General features: G+C 40.7%; 1 protein-coding gene across 2 annotated transcripts in view; it reads left to right on the top strand.

The window, feature by feature from the left end:
- frmd5 (FERM domain containing 5) overlaps positions 1-16,838 on the top strand; it is a 35,671-nt gene that overhangs the window by 9,890 nt on the left and 8,943 nt on the right. For both annotated transcript variants that reach the window (XM_036587115.1, XM_036587116.1), the window contains exons 2-11: positions 2,041-2,145; positions 3,609-3,651; positions 3,812-3,890; positions 8,201-8,298; positions 8,599-8,722; positions 8,947-9,034; positions 9,267-9,355; positions 9,442-9,505; positions 9,665-9,756; positions 16,669-16,743. In XM_036587115.1, coding sequence (XP_036443008.1) covers positions 2,041-2,145; positions 3,609-3,651; positions 3,812-3,890; positions 8,201-8,298; positions 8,599-8,722; positions 8,947-9,034; positions 9,267-9,355; positions 9,442-9,505; positions 9,665-9,756; positions 16,669-16,743 — 857 coding nt within the window. The remainder of the gene's footprint in view (positions 1-2,040; positions 2,146-3,608; positions 3,652-3,811; positions 3,891-8,200; positions 8,299-8,598; positions 8,723-8,946; positions 9,035-9,266; positions 9,356-9,441; positions 9,506-9,664; positions 9,757-16,668; positions 16,744-16,838) is intronic.

Here is a 16,838-nt window from a genome sequence, read left to right as displayed (position 1 = left end):
TTGACTTATTCAGCGCATTTTACACCATACAGCCGGTACTGTTAGAGGAGCTAAGCTTTAGCTGATGACGGTGGATGAATCTATCATCTCATTGATAATGGACTATCTTACTGGATGACCTAAGTATATGCAGAGTCTTCTGCCAAGAAGACTCTGTCTCAGAAAAAGTGGTATGCAGTGTTAAGTCAAGGGACTATATTAGCCCCATTTCTGTTCAGCCTGTACACCTCACTTTAGGAAGTCCAAACCTGCCTTGTCATCAGTCATTATGCCATTGATGGAGTAGATGTGGAGGTCGTGGGGACATTCAAGTATTTGGGTGTGCACTTGGACTACAAAGTGGATTAGAACTGTAACACTCTGTGTACACTCCAAAGCCCCATGTACTTCCTGGGGAGGCTGAGGTCTTTTGGTGTGTGCACAAAGTTCATATGGACATTCTACCAGTCTGTTGTAGCAAGTGCTTTATTCTATGCTGTTGTGTGCTGAGGCAGCAGCATTAACAAAAGTGCTCTGAACAAATTAAACAAACTTATTAGGAAGGCTGGCTCTGTTGTAGGAGTCAAGCTGGACTCTTTGGAGGTTGTGGCAGAACAAAGGGCTCTCAACAACCTGTTAGCCATCACTGGAAACAGAGAAGCACATTAAGTGGCAGCTGTGCTGTGTTAAAGAGCACCTTGTAAGATCTTTCTTACCCACTGCTATATGGTTCTGTAACGAGTCTCCTTACTGCAGAGACGGTACTGATCTCCTGCTGCCTGAACTGTGCTGAACCACATCACTCATCTCTCTTATTAATACACACTGCAATATATCATAACCGCTACTGTAATGACACTCTCACTGTGCACTGTGCAAATACAACAAACCTGTCTTATATGTTATGTAAATATGCAAATAGATATACTTTTATTCCATTTTCTCACACTTTTTGTTTATTTTTTATTAATGCCTAATTTATGTCTATTTTTATTTATATTTTATTTCTGCCTAATATATTTAAGTTTGTGCAATTATCTATCTGTCTAATTTTTTTAACCATGAAACCATATGAAACTGTTTATATTTCACACATACATACCTCTACTCCTAGCTACATCTACATTTCCATATTTCATTTGGCTACATTTCCTTTTTCAATGAAGACACCATTTATTGATGTCATTTCTGATGGGGATAAGAAACTATTTTGAATATTTAATAAAGGAGGCAGATCATGAAAACTTTGCTACAGTTGTGTGTGTGCCTTTTACTTTTGAACTGTCTGAGGACAGTTTCCATGAAAACTAATTTCTGTCTAAATTCCATAAAATTCTCAACTTTAGAATTTAAAAGGTAATTCTTTTTATATTTGTAAATTTCAACAAAATTCATGTGTTAAGATATAAACAAAGAGTGGTTTGAGAGAATTAGTGAGAATTTCTGTGTCCAAAAACTGCACCAAGCAGCTATGCTGATGTAAACCTACCACTTTCTCTAACATAAAAAGTATTTTGAGGAGATTGTACTTCATATATGTTGGGAAAAAATCATTTTCTGAAGTGCCAAAGGCTGGCATTTTAACAACCACATTAGTAGGAGCATATCCTGGGGTGATGCCACAGGGGCACTGGCCCCAGTGAAAACATTGAAATACCCCTCTTATGTTAATCACCACCTCCAAGCATGTCACTGACTGATTTAAAATATGGTACTTGTGAAATTAGGCACATTAGATATTTTACCATGTCTGCAATTGACAGTAAAATGCACTGAATAATATATGAAATATATTGAATATATGAGATATACCAGCTGTGTGGTTAATGCTTAATAAAATGTTCTCTTTATCACAAATGTCTCTACAGATATAATGAGATAAATATGGAGCACTGTGTATTTGAAAATATTTAATTGGCCCTTGAATAGCAACTGTGGCCCATTATGGCCCCACCTCAGAATCATAGCATCACCACTACACAGTAGTTATGTAGTGAAGCTAAGATTTGATAAAATTTAAAATACTAATGTCACATTAACCCCCTTGTGTTTATGTTACAGAGTGATGCAAAGGGACAGTGGCTTTTTGAGCAGATATGCCATCATCTAAGCCTGCTGGAGAAAGACTACTTTGGCATCAGATATGTTGATCCAGACAAACAGAGGGTGAGTCACAGTGGTTAGACCTGAAGAAAAGATGACAGAATCTGCAATTATTTCAAGTAATAAAGAGCAGTAGTGAGTTCTGCAAGGATATCAGGTCTCTCCCTATGGAATTAAATAGAGTGCTATCTCACACTGTAAAATTGGCTCGTCAGATCTACCTAAAAAAATTACTTCATGTGGTAAAAAAATGACTTTGAAAAAAAAATGTTCATTCAAAGTATTTATTTAGGTTAAATCAAACTAATTAATTTACTTGTTACCACATGAAGCAATTTTTAGGTAGCTCTGATGAACCATTTTTTTTAAAGTGCACCGCTACAACAGGATAGGATCAAAGTATCCAAAGCACACAGCTGTGCTCTAAACATTCAGAGCACAGATCACACTCTCTATTCAGCAGCTAAGCTAGTAATCTGTGAGGAATATATTTCATATTAAAGCACCCTAAAATGGATTTAATTTAGTTTTGAAAAGTGTTCCTGCACACATAAAAAGACAAAATACAAAACCAAACCTAACAAACAACAAGCAACTTTAGTGGAGGAATAGGGCTAGATACAACTTGAAAGGAAGCCCCTATAAATACTCAGTTTACCAAGTTTATTGGTTTGTACAACAAACCTTATTGAATCCCCAATAAGCAAGCTGAGGGTGACAGTAGAAAAAGAAAAACTTCCTAGAAGTAAGAAACCGTGAAAGGAACAAATACAATATATACAGTACTGTGTATGTAAATATACAATAATACAAGTTTGCAAGGTACCATGGCATTCTGAATATACTGAAGAAAGATCCATTAGATAAGCCAGTGACCAGTGTTTATTAGTCAGTCCAAGACCTGTTGGACTACTGATTGTGTCAGACAAATGCCAGATAGTAGGCAAGAGAGCAAATTAGGATGAATCATTATGTTTTTTGGTCAAAGGCTTTAGGACTGCTAATTTGAAAGCATGAGGTGTATACCCAGTGAAGAGAAGAGATCACTGAAAAATAGACCAATCTGTTAAATTAGAATTAAGGATTTTAGCTGCTGTATTGATGTGGTTATGCTGATCTGGTTATATCCTTTATCCACGTGCAGATGTGTTTGATAGCTGAAGTTGAATGCATTCTCTGAATTTTCTGTCTGGATAGACATTTGTAACATTACTAATGAAACAATGAGAGAAAAAAATAAAGTTTGAGTGAGAGAGAGCTTTTGTTTGTTTTTGTTCTCTGCATTTTAAAGTAATCACAGGGCAATAACAGCCTCTCCTCTTGTGTTGCATTAAAATGTTTCACAACAAACTTGCTGAAAAGAATTCATAGAGAAACACATGCAGAGAATGATGCAATAAATATGCAAAGGTAATGCAAAGCCTTATCAGTTAGTATAGAGAACTTTTCTCATGACAATCAGTAGTTCATTATATAGCCATTTCTGCACCCAGTATAATCAGTTCTTTTTGATTTTTACTTCTCAGCATTGGCTGGAGTGTACCAAGCCAATCACCAAACAGATAAGATGTAAGTCTGTTTTTACTTTCCGAAGCTTTCCAGTTATTTTCTGAAATGTAGTGGGGCACCAAAGCAGGGACAAGACTGTGAAAGAGAATATTTTAGTCCTGTGGTTCCAAAATCATGAGGAAAATCTAGAAACTGCATTTCTTTCTCTTTTTCATCACAGCTCAGCCACCATTCACTATGTGTTTGAGGGTGAAGTTCTACCCCCCTGACCCTGCTGCTCTAAAAGAGGAGATCACCAGGTGCTTCCAGTAACCTATATATGTGTGTGTGTGTGTGTGTGTGTATATACACTAAATTGCCAGTTTAATAGGTTAGCACATAAAGGGCTTAACTAAGGCAAAAGCTTAAATGAAAATCAGCAGGCTAAAATTCTAAAAGTAGAGAGAGAGAGAAAGGAAAAAGAGAGAGAGACAGAGAATGTGGTGGGGGTGAGAGCACCTGCAGTTGTCTTCCCCATCTAATGCAGACTTGGTAAAAGCAGTTATACCTTTCTGCAAATTACACGTTAATCACACAATCTACATGCATGCTGATTCATGGTTACAAATCAAAACTGTTATTATGCCGACTGAGATGCGCTCTGGAGCAAAACTAAATGCAGTGTCATTGGTGAAATTCAGTCAACAAAGAGAGAGTCCCTCTTAATGATGTCAGCAAAAGCCACTCTCAGTAACAACAAGGGCTGAAGGCCTTGAAGGTTTCCAAATAGTCACTTTTCACCCAGGTATATATACATTTACCCAGTTAAAACATAATAATTAACTGTTTCTTGAATAATCCTTAGTTAGTAAGTATATATACACTGATCAGGCATAACATTGACCTTGTTTCTACACTCATTGTCCATTTTATCAGCTCCACTTACTATATAGGTGCACTTTGTAGTTCTGCAATTACAGACTGTAGTCCATCTGTTTCTCTGCATACTTTGTTAGCCCCCCTTTACTCTGTTCTTCAGTGGTCAGGAACCCATGGACCCTCACAGAGCAGGTACTATTTGGGTGGTGGATCATTATCAGCACTGCAGTAACACTGTTGTGGTGGTGGTGTGTTAGTGTGCGTAATGCTGGTCTGAGTGGATCAGACACAGCAGTGCTGCTGGAGTTTTTAAACACCTCAGTGTCACTGCTGGACTGAGAATAGTCCACCAACCAAAAATATCCAGCCAACAATGTCCTGTGGGCAGCGTCCTGTGACCACTGATGAAGGACGACACTGATGAAGGATGACCAACACAAACTGTGCAGCAGCAGATGAGCTATCGTCTTTGACTTTACATCTACATGGTGGACTGACAAGGTAGAAGTGTCTAATAAAGTGGACAGTGAGTGGACACAGTGTTTAAAACTCCAGCAGCACTGCTGTGTCTGATCCACTCGTACCAGCACAACACACACTAACACATGCCTCTACATCAGTGTCACGCAGTGCTGAGAATGATCCACCACCCAAATAGTACCTGCTCTGTGAGGGTCCATGGGGGTCCTGACCACTGAAGAACAGGGTAAAAGGCGGCTAACAGAGTATGCAGAGAAACAGATGGACTACAGTCTGTAATTGTAAAACTACAAAGTGCACCTATATATTAAGTGGAGCTGTTAAAATGGACAAAGCACAGAAACAAGGAGGTGGTCATAATGTTATGCCTGATCAGTGTACATATATTTGTTTTCTTTAATTTGATGCCAAAATTTAAGAACATAACAACTTCAATTGACATTCCAGTTCAAATCAAAACTCACACCTTTGTCAATTTACAATAAAATTAGCTAAATGTTCATCTGTTTCTGTGTGGATGAATAACACTGTATATAAAAGATCAGGTTCGTTTTCGCCCAAATACTATTTACTCTAAGCTATTCCACTTCAAACTACAAGCAAAGTATACTCAAACTTTATGAATAAGGCAAAAATACTTAATTATTCTTTTCTGAATCAAAATATATCTCAATCAAAAGATTAAGTACAAGTATAGGCCAAACATACTTAGACTTTTCTGTACACTTGTCACGATAAGCCAAGTATACCCAAGTATAATTTTGTTTAGTATGTTACTAATAAGTACATAAAAAGTAAAGTGAAAGCATGTTCACTTAAAACACCACGGCGTCTTTTACGACTGCAACACCCATTAACATGCCACTACCATGTTGGTATCACTGCTACAAAGAGGCCAAAAGTATGTGAACACCCAAACATCAGATATCAGATATGCTTGTTGAACATCTCATTCCAATACCATGGGCATTTATAAAGAGTTGCTCGCCTCTTTGTTGCTGCAGCTGTCTCCACTCTTCTGGGAATACTTTCCACTAGATTTTGGAAAATGGCTGCAGGAATTTGCTTTCATTCAGTCATAAAAGCATTGGTGAGGTTGGGCACTGATGTTGAGCAATAAGGCATGGCTTACAGTCGCTGTTTTCCCAAAGGTAATTGATGGGGTCAGGGATCAAAATCAGGCTAGTCAGGTTCTTCCACACCAAACTTGGCTGACATTTCTTTGTGGACCTTGGTTTGTGCTCATGGACATTGTCATGCTGATACAGGAAGGCTTTACTCAAACTGTTGCCAAAATTTGGAAGCATACAATTCTGTAGAATGTCATTGTATGCTATAGTACTCACTTCAAGAAAAACCCAGACAATTATACCTCCTCCACAAAACTTCACAATTGGCATTATGCATTCAGGCAGGAATGCATTTCCACTGTTGCAGAGTCCAATGGTGGTGTCAAGGGTCCAGGGATTGAAATTCACAGGTTTTACTGGGGGAGCCTGGGTTTTCTTTCTTTTTTTCCATAAATGCACCCTAAAATGCCTGTTTCTGGCTCATTCTCATGTTGAAATACGCTTTCACAACATAACCTTTACATTCTCTTTTATGTATTTCAGGGTCTTTTATGTATTCCAGGTATTATGTATTCACACAAACACACACACACACACACACATTGTGCATTACAGTGCAAAAATGTTTTTTTTTTGAACTGTTAAAACTGTTTAAACTTTTTACCACATTTTGCCAGTAGTAAAACACTATATAACATTAAAATAAATACAAATGAACATAAATACAGTAAAACATGAGGAGAATGTTCTGTTTTAAAGGAAATATGTGAATATGTTTGTTAGAAGAATAGTTAGAAGAACACAAGTTTTTTGTTCCTGTTGACTTTCTGAACTCCAGTCCTTAATGGATTTCTTCAGTTCCATCAGCAGCACACCTCATTTAATTTAATAAAGGATTGATTATATAAACTAGATATTTGAGAAATAAATTCTCACTGACCAGGTAAATATGCTAGATTTACATATCATTATCACTGTTTATTTATAATAAGAAGCAATATAAATTGTATTTATGTCTAATGCCCTACTTAACTATGATGCTCATTCATCAAGAATGACAGTACCGTAATCATTTATCTAAAACTTTTTCTGATACTTTAATCTGATTAGTCAGAGTACTCATGTGAGTACAGGCGGCATTTTTTATTTTTTTTTTTATTGACCTGTTTCTTCCTTGCTGAATTAGTGATTTTTAGTACACTTTTTCTCTCAGCTGCACCCTTCTCTTCTAAACAATTTTGCGAAGAACACAAATTGTGATGCTGTAGGCAAAGTTAGTTGAGTAACTAAGCTAGTTCACCAGCTCTATTGCACATCCCCATTTTTGACACACATACTGTTTATTACGCATGTGTTTAAAAGAAATTAGACAGTCATGATAGACCATGGGACAGAGAGGCAGTAAAGCAGGTTTGTTGACATCAACTGTGCAGCTACAGTTTAGTCAATTTATCATGGATAAAGTATAGTCAATTTATCATGAACAGGTTACTGACAAAAATTTCAACAAAAAACACACAAAAATATTGATTACATAGAGCAGACTATGTGACTTTCCACTGACTGAGTGAGCCATAGGTTGATTCAACACACACTTCCCTTAATGCACACTATTTTGAACAGAGTAGAAGAACCCTAAAAATGGTCACAGAGATGCTTCAGCAGGCACTTTGAAACTTGGTAGTGAGTGTTACAACTGAGGGAGGACAGCCGATATTTACTTGCTTTGCAATCTGTGGCCCCTTCTGTAAGCTTGTGTGGCCTACCTAATTGCAGTTAAGCTGTTGTTGCTTCAAGACATTTTTACTTCAAAATAATAGCACATACAGTTGACCTGTGCAGCTCCAGCAGGGCAGAAATTTGACTGTTGGAAAGGTGGCATCCTATAGCAGTGCCATGTCGATACCTTATGTTTCCGTTTGCACTGTGTGTGGTTGAAATGCTGAACTCAGTAATTTGAAGGGGTGCCCATATCCTTTTGGCCATGTAGTGCATATGGCAGGTGTAACTGATGAAAAGGCCAATGAGTGTAGGTACAAGGTACCTAATAAACTGGCAACTCTATATATAAATTTTAAATGACTATTATAGTAACAACATTTACAACAGACTTAAACATAATTTCTGTTGAGCCCTTTAGGACAAAAAATTTATAGTAGACTGATCTAACAATATATATTTTTTCTTATTGATGTTTTCAGATATCTGGTATTTTTGCAGATTAAAAGAGATTTGTATCATGGCCGACTTTTGTGCAGGAGCTCAGATGCTGCTATGCTAGCTGCATATATTCTACAAGGTGAATATACAACTGGGAATAAGTTGTGATATTTGCTGTAGTACTGGGCGTACGTTGCTGGTACCAGAATATTTTCCTTAACAAAACTTTCATATATTAAAGCTTACATGTATAGTTCAATGGAGACAAAATAATATACAGCAATTTTTGTTGTTGGACTCATTTCATATGTTGGTCTCTGTTGTCAAAAAACAAATAAGAGCTGATTCTGTGTAAGTGGGTGTTTATTGTATTGTGAAGTATGTTCTTATTCTATGCACTATTGTCAGATTGTTTCACATTATTGCCTTCCTTCTCTAGCTGAGATTGGGGACTATGACCCAGGGAAGCATCCAGAAGGCTACAGCTCCAAGTTCCAGTTTTTCCCCAAGCACTCAGAGCGCCTGGAGCGCCGCATTGCTGAGATCCACAAAACTGATCTCATGTAGGAGCATCATTACCATTATAATTGCCTTGCTTTTTCTTTTTGTCTCAGCAAATATTTGTTTTGAGTAGAATTGTATTCATGGCACAAAATATTACAGATGAATAACAGAAACTTGAATGTATTTAATGCATTAAATGTATTGAATCTTTGTATGTCTTGGTGTGCATGTGCTGTGTTTCGTGTGTGTGTGTTACTGTGTGATCACTCTCTCCCTCTCACAGAGGCCAGACTCCTGAGACTTCAGAGTTGAATTTCTTAAGGAAGGCCAGGACTTTGGAGACATATGGGGTTGATCCACATCCTTGTAAGGTAAATATCATACACATTATACCATATACAAGTTTGTGGCTCAGTACTGGCTACAAAACATCTCAGTATGAAGCACACTGACCTCCCTGACTAACTTTTTAGTTTACAAGTTTAGTAGTTGACTTTGAAATGAATAAAAATAAAATTAACTTAATGAGTAAGATTAGAATTTTATTTGATATTAATTCTTTGTAAATGGAGATCTGTCTAATTTTTTTATTGTTTATGACAGGATGTGTCAGGAAATGCTGCATTCTTAGCCTTCACTCCATTTGGCTTTGTGGTGTTGCAGGGTAACCGGAGAGTCCATTTTCTCAAATGGTCAGTGAGGAGAAGCTATCATATCATATGCACATGCTTTGTGTGTGTGTGCCACTATAAATAACTGTCGGTCTGCTTGTGAACAGGAATGAGGTCACTAAAATGAAGTTTGAGGGAAAGACCTTCTGGATTTATGCAAATCAACAGGAAGTAAGTAGGTGTAAGAGTGGTGGTTGGTTGGTTACTATAGTATGGGAAACATTTCTGTAGTATAATGTTCAGTTAAATAGCTTATGTACTATTTATAATATTTTTCTCATAATGTCGACAGTAATGGCAGTACTCATGACTTTGACCACTGCCCTTCAGGATCAGAAGATCATTCTGACTTACTTTGCCCCAACACCTGAAGCCTGTAAGCATCTATGGAAGTGTGGAGTAGAGAACCAATCCTTCTACCAGTGAGTCACCAGCACAAATAATAACAAATAATTTAAAACAATTGTAACAAATAAAACACACAACACATTAAAACAATAATCTAGTGTTCACAAATATTAACCAAAATACACCTGTTGTCAGTTTACCAGTAACCCCAACAACACTGCTGTTCCTGATACAACTGTACCCACTAATATACACTATATTGGCAAAAGTATTTGCTCGTCTGCTTTCACACGTATACGAACTTGAGTGACATCCCATTCTTAATTCATGGGGTTTAATATGATGTTGGCCCACCCTTTGCAGCTATAACAGCCTTAATTTTTCCTGGGAAGGCTTTCCACAAGGTTTAGGAGTGTGTTTATGGGAATTTTTGACCATTCCTCCAGAAGCGCATTTGTGAGGTCAGACACTGGTGTTGGACGAGAAGGCCTGGCTTGCTGTCTCCTCTCTAATTCATCCCAAAGGTGTTCTATCGGGTTGAGGTCAGGTCTCTGTGCAGGCCAGTCAAGTTCTTCCACACCAAACTCAACCATGTCTTTTATGGACCTTGCTTTGTGCACTGGTGCGCAGTCATGCTGGAACAGGAAGGGGCCACCCCCAAACTGTTCCCACAAAGTTGGGAGCATGAAATTGTCCAAAATCTCTTGGTTTGGTGAAGCATTGAGAGTTCCTTTCACTGGAACTAAGGGGCCAAGCCCAACTCCTGAAAAACAACCCCACACTGTAATTCCTCCTCCACCAAACTTTACACCTGGCACAATGCAGTCAGAAAAGTACTGTTCTCCTGGCAACCGCCAAACCCAGACTCGTCCATTGGATTGCCAGATGGAGAAGCGTGATTCATCACTCCAGAGAACACGTCTCCACTGCTCTAGAGTCCAGTGGTGATGTAAGGCTTTGATGCAGCTGCTCGGCCATGGAAACCCATTCCATGAAGCTGTCTATGCACTGTTCTTGAGCTAATCTGAAGGCCACATGAAGTTTGGCGGTCTGTAGCGATTGGCTCTGCAGAAAGTTGGCGACCTCTGCATGCTATGCGCCCCGCTCTGCGCGCTATGCACCCCGCTCTGCCATTTTATGTGTGACTTCGTGGCTGAGTTGCTGTCATTCTCAATCACTTCCACTTTGTTATAATACCGCTGACAGTTGACTGTGGAATATTTAGTAGCGAGGAAATTTCATGACTGGACTTGTTGCATAGGTGGCATCCTATCACGGTACCACACTGGAATTCACTGAGCTCCTGAGAGCGACCCATTCTTTGACAAATGTTTGTAGAAGCAGTTTGCATGCCTAGGTGCTTGGTTTTATACACCTGTGGCCATGGAAGTGATTGGAACACCTGAATTCAATTATTTGGATGGGTGAATGAATACTTTTGGCAATATAGTGTATCTCTACTATAAGGCATGGGCTGGACACAGCTCCTGTTCTTTTGCTCTCAGACAGTACTTTCTCTTGGCTGATGGGTATATTTATTGTTTAATCTATTGTTAATAATTTGTTTTGGCGAGGTACAATTGGCTCAGTCTTGAACCATGAATAAAACTACCAGGTTGACATGTAGTCATCACTTTTATTACCTTCCATTCTGAATCCATAGGCATTAAAATGGAGTTGCCTCCCCTTTGCAGCTACAACAGCTTCCACTCTTCTGTCAAGGCTTTTAACAAGATTTTGGAGTATATCTTTGGGAATTTTTGCTTATTCATACAAAAGAGCATTTGTGAGGTCCGACATTGATGTTGGACGAAGGGGCCTGACTCGCAATCTCCATTCTAGTTCGTCCCAAAAGTGTTTGATGGGGTTGAGGTAAGGGCTCTGTGCAGGCCAGTCAAGTTCAGAAAAAGATTCTTCACCAAACTGTTCCCACAAAGTTGGAAGTGTACACTTGTCCAAAATGTCTTGATACTCTGAAGCATTAAGATTTCCCTTAACTGGAACTAAAGGGGCCTAGGACAACCCCTGAAAAACAATCCCATAGCATTATCCCTCCTCCACCCACTTTACACTTGGCGCGGTGCAGTCAGGTTGGTAGTATTCTCCTGGCATTCTCCAAACCCAGACTCGTCCATCAGACTGCCAGACAGAGAAGCGTGATTTGTCACTCCACAGAATATGTTTCCACTGCTCCAGAGTCCAGTAGCAGTGTGCTTTACACCTCTCCATCCAGTGCTTGGCATTGTGTTTGGTGATGTAACGTCTGCATGCGTTGCTCAGCCATGGAAACTCATACCATGAAGCTCCCAGCACACAGTTTTTGTGCCCCTGCAACGGTGGCATCCTATTAGAGTACCACGCTTGAATTCAGTGAGCTCTTTAGAATGACCCATTCTTTCACAAATGTTTGTAAAGGCAGACTACTTCACTAGATTTTATACACCTGTGGCACTGAATGAAACACCTGAATTCAATGATTAAGAGTTGTGTCCCAGTATTTTTGTCCATATAGTGAATGTATGCTATGTATGCCCTAGTCGTCTAGTCTAGTCTACTTTAAGCTCCTTTACCGTGCTTTGTGGGTGTGACCTTTTTGCTGTGTCAGAGGGCCTGAGCAAGGTACACCAACCACAGTCTCACAAAATCTTGCGGGAAACACTGTCCCAGTTCTAGTGAGAACAGCATTGTTTTAAGCTGCTTGTAAGATTCTTTGGGCAGGACTCTTAACAAAGCGTTTGCTTTCCTCTGAAACATAATTATGTTTGTTCTCTGGATAACGCTGTCAGCCATGTCCTGTAAAGAGTGCCGACTCTCCCTAATAAGCGACATAAGAAGCTGCTTAGGGCACCGCGGCCACCAGGAGGCCACCTACCAACTTCTGGGTTACTACTGTACTACTGTATTATGTTGATAATTTAGATGCTCCAGTGAGGACAAAAAAAGCAACTGGTTAATCATGTCTCAAAAAAAGAACATACGCATCTTGAGCCGAAGAACAAAAAAGAAAAAGAGAAGATGAGGAGAAAAAGCTTAAAAATAAAGGATTTTTTTGTACAAAAACTAACAAACACAGACATAGTCTCACTTTATTCACTTCCGGCGCCGCGCGAGTGGCAGCCTGTTACAGCAGCTCTTGCTCACCGTGAGCTTTTTTTTCTCTTATTTTTCCTTTCTTTTATAGTACTTTCTAAACCTGAGTACTTTTCACACTGTCTGTGCACCATGGGCATTAAACTCGTGCAGTTTGCGCTTCTTTTTATTTTGTTTTTCTCGCGCATTTCACACGCGAGAGCGGATCCAGCGTGCTCCCGGCGGGATCTCTTTGTTTACACCAGGGATCAACTGATAGCGCTGAGGGGCACAGCGGCGCTCCTGGGGGCTCAACGCCGTGCGAGGAGAAGACGCTACAAAGCAGTCCTTCCCTCTGTCATCATGGGGAACGTGAGATCTCTTCCAAATAAGATGGATGAGTTAGCGGCGCTGACCCGGCACGAGAGGGAATTCCGTGAGTGTAGCGTCATGCTGTTTACGGAGACCTGGCTAACTACGCTAACTCCGGTAAGAGGAAAGGAGGAGGACTGGCAGTATTTGTGAATGATAGATGGTGTAATTCTGGACACATCTCTATTAAAGAGCAAATCTGCTGTAAGGAACTGTTAGCCGTTAGCATGAGACCTTACTATCTGCCACGGGAATTCTCGCATGCTATCGCGATAGCTGCGTACGTTCCTCCGTCTGCTAACGCAGGCTGCAGACGCTGCCTGTGACGTCCTGCACTCAGCTGTGAGCAGGATTCTGACCCAGCACCCACAGGCCCTCCTCCTGATCTCTGGGGACTTTAACCATTCTACTCCATCCTCAACACTGTCTACCTTCACCCAGTATGTCACCTGCCACACCAGAGACAATAAAATACTGGACTTGTTTTATTTCAATACAAAGGAGGCATATAACTCCCTACCCCTCCCTCCCCTGGGAAGATCAGATTACAACCTGGTTCATCTCCTGCCTGTGTACAAACCACTTGTACACAGAGAACCAACCATCACCCGCACAGTGAAGAAATGGACTGCAGAGTCTGAAGAGGCTTTGAAAGACTGTTTCAGCACAACACTGTGGGAGGAGATGTGTGATCCTTATGCGGAAGATATTGATGGCCTCACACACTTCATAACGGACTATGTCAACTTCTGTGTGGAGAATACCGTACCCACCAAGACCATTCGGTGTTTCTCCAACAACAAACCCTGGATTAATCCTAATATAAAGGCCCTCCTGAAGGAGAAGAAGAGGGCTTTTAAATCAGGTGACAAGGAGGAGATGAGATCTGTGCAGAGGGAGCTGAGAAGGAAGATCCGGGAGGGGAAAGCCAGCTACAGGAGAAAGATGGAGGCCCAGCTGCAGCAGAATAATGTCAGTGGAGTCTGGAATAGCCTCAAAACTATTTCTGGACACAAGAAGCCCGACTCCCGGGCTGTGGGGGACCACAAGTGGGTGAATGAACTCAATCTATTCTTTAATAGGTTTGATCACTCGCCTGCTCCCCCCACCACAGGCACATCACTGCTGAATTCTCCCTGTCTGGCACTACCAGCATTTGGCCCTCCCCCCTCTCCTGCACCCACCCCCCTTCATCTCAACACACAGCCACCATCAGACGGCTCTCCTGCTGACATACATCCCAGCACTGTTCTCCCTTACTCCAACCTCACATTCACAACATCCCAGGTGAGAAGTGAGCTCAGGAGGATGAAGATCAGGAAGGCTGCAGGTCCAGATGCCATCAGCTCAAGGCTTCTCAAGACCTGTGCGAACGAGCTGTGTGACGTGGTCGGGTACATCTTTAACCTCAGCTTGAGGTTAGGGAAAGTCCCACAGCTGTGGAAAACATCCTGCGTGGTGCCAGTGCCAAAGACCCCACACCCCAAAGACCTCAACAGCTATAGGCCGGTGGCGCTGACATCTCACCCGATGAAGACCCTGGAGAGACTGCTTCTTGTCCACCTGTGCCCCCTGGTGAGCTCTTCAATGGACCCACTGCAGTTTGCCTACCAACCTGGCATTGGAGTGGAGGATGCCATCATCCACCTCCTACACAGCTCTCTCTCTCACCTGGAGAATGCTGGGAGCACTGTGAGAATCATGTTTTTTGATTTCTCCAGTGCTTTCAATACCATCAAACCCACACTGCTGAAGGACAAGCTGGAGTGCACGGGCCTGGACCATCACCTCACCACCTGGATCCTGGACTACCTCACTAACCGACCGCAATATGTGAGGACCGAGGGCTGTCAGTCGGACACGGTGGTCTGCAGCACGAGGGCTCCACAGGGAACTGTCCTCGCTCCCTTTCTCCTCACCCTCTACACTGCGGACTTCAAGTACAGCTCTGCCAGTTGTCACCTGCAAAAGTTCTCTGACGACTCTGCTATCGTCGGCCTCATCACAGACGGAGATGACAGGGAGTACAGAGAACTGACGCAACAACAAGCTGGACTGGACTGACAACACAGCTGCCCTCTACAGGAAAGGCCAGAGCAGGCTACATCTCCTGAGGAGACTCAGGTCCTTTGGCGTGCAGGGGGCACTTCTCAGGACCTTCTTCGACGCTGTGGTGGCATCAGCCATTTTTTATGGAGTGGTGTGCTGGGGCAGCAGCATCTCCATTGCTGACAGGAAGAGACTGAATAAGATCATCAGGAAGTCCAGCTCTGTCCTGGGATGTCCTCTTGACCCAGTGGAGGTGGTGGGGGACAGGAGAATGAGGACTAAGCTAACAAACATGCTGAAGAACCTGTCCCACCCCATGCACCGCTCTCTGACAGCACTGAGCAGCTCCTTCAGTGCCCGGCTGCGGCACCCGCGGTGCGTGAAGGAGAGATACCGCAGGTCCTTCCTCCCAGCCGCTGTCAGACTCTATAACAGTCACAGCACTCAGTAGACAGTAGTTTACAATTACTTTCCATGTGCAAGAACTCTCAACATCACTGCCATAGCACTTTACTGTGTGCAATATCTCAATCCACCATGCGTAGTATATTCACTGCGGATCATTGTCAACATGTTTACCACCATTATGTGCAATTATGTCAAGTGCAATATTTCTCCATTTATTTACTGTTTATTTATTTGCTATTTTATTCACTGTGCAATACTCACTACAATACATACATTTCTACATTTCTAAATTTAAATTTAATACTTTGTATATTTTTCTTATCTTTGTACATATACATATATATCTTTATACTTTTATTGTTTATTCTATTTAAATATTGTTTGTATATTTCCTGCTGCTCTGTCTTCTGTGCTGCTGTAACACCGCAAATTTCCCCGTTGCGGGATTAATAAAGGATTATCTTATCTTTACAAGAGTGGTTAATGACTTTCTCGGTTATTCCAAATTTTGATACTCAGGCTTAATCCTCATGTGCATGCATTTATGACAAACAGCATGAAACATGAGAATGAGTTGCCAAAGTAGGAAATCATACCCAAAAAAAACCCCAAATATATTTATAGCAATGTACAAACAGTGCAAAACACGCTGATTCTGTCACCTCTTGTGTGGTGAGTTGCAGCCTGTGATAAGTTAGTCCAGTTTATTGTCAAAACAGCAGACATCAGTTTGTAATGAGTAAATGAGTTAATGGGGGAAAAGAGAGTGGAAGGAAAAAGGCAATTTCTTGGGGTTAGCTATTAGCCATTAGCCTAGCATGAAGACTAGCCAGCTTTTGCAGTGCTTCTGCAAAATATATATATATATAGGTATGTATGTGTGTGTGTGTGTGTGTGTGTGTGTGTATATGTGGGGAAAATTCTGAAAAATTCTGAAAGATTCATATATATATATATATATATATATATATATATATGCGTAAAATACTTTATATCAAACTACTTTTTTTCATGAGCAATATTCTGTATACTTACTGATATTGCTCTGTATAATAAAAAGAATCAATTGTCTTTCTGTCTTTTTGCAGGTTTGAAAAATCAAGTCAAGTGCGGACAGTGTCTAGCAGTAATGTGTTCTTCAAAGGGAGTCGCTTCAGATACAGGTAAATACTGATGATGTCCAGTCTGAATTACTACTTGTGCAACTTGTCTCTTCTGTGACTTTTGTGAGCTATTCTGAGATGTTAAATAATGATCT

The sequence above is a fragment of the Colossoma macropomum genome, unplaced genomic scaffold, assembly GCF_904425465.1.
Source record: "Colossoma macropomum unplaced genomic scaffold, Colossoma_macropomum, whole genome shotgun sequence".
Lineage (NCBI taxonomy): Eukaryota > Metazoa > Chordata > Actinopteri > Characiformes > Serrasalmidae > Colossoma > Colossoma macropomum.
Note: the sequence above shows the minus strand (reverse complement) of the source record. Positions and strands in the feature narration are given on the sequence as shown.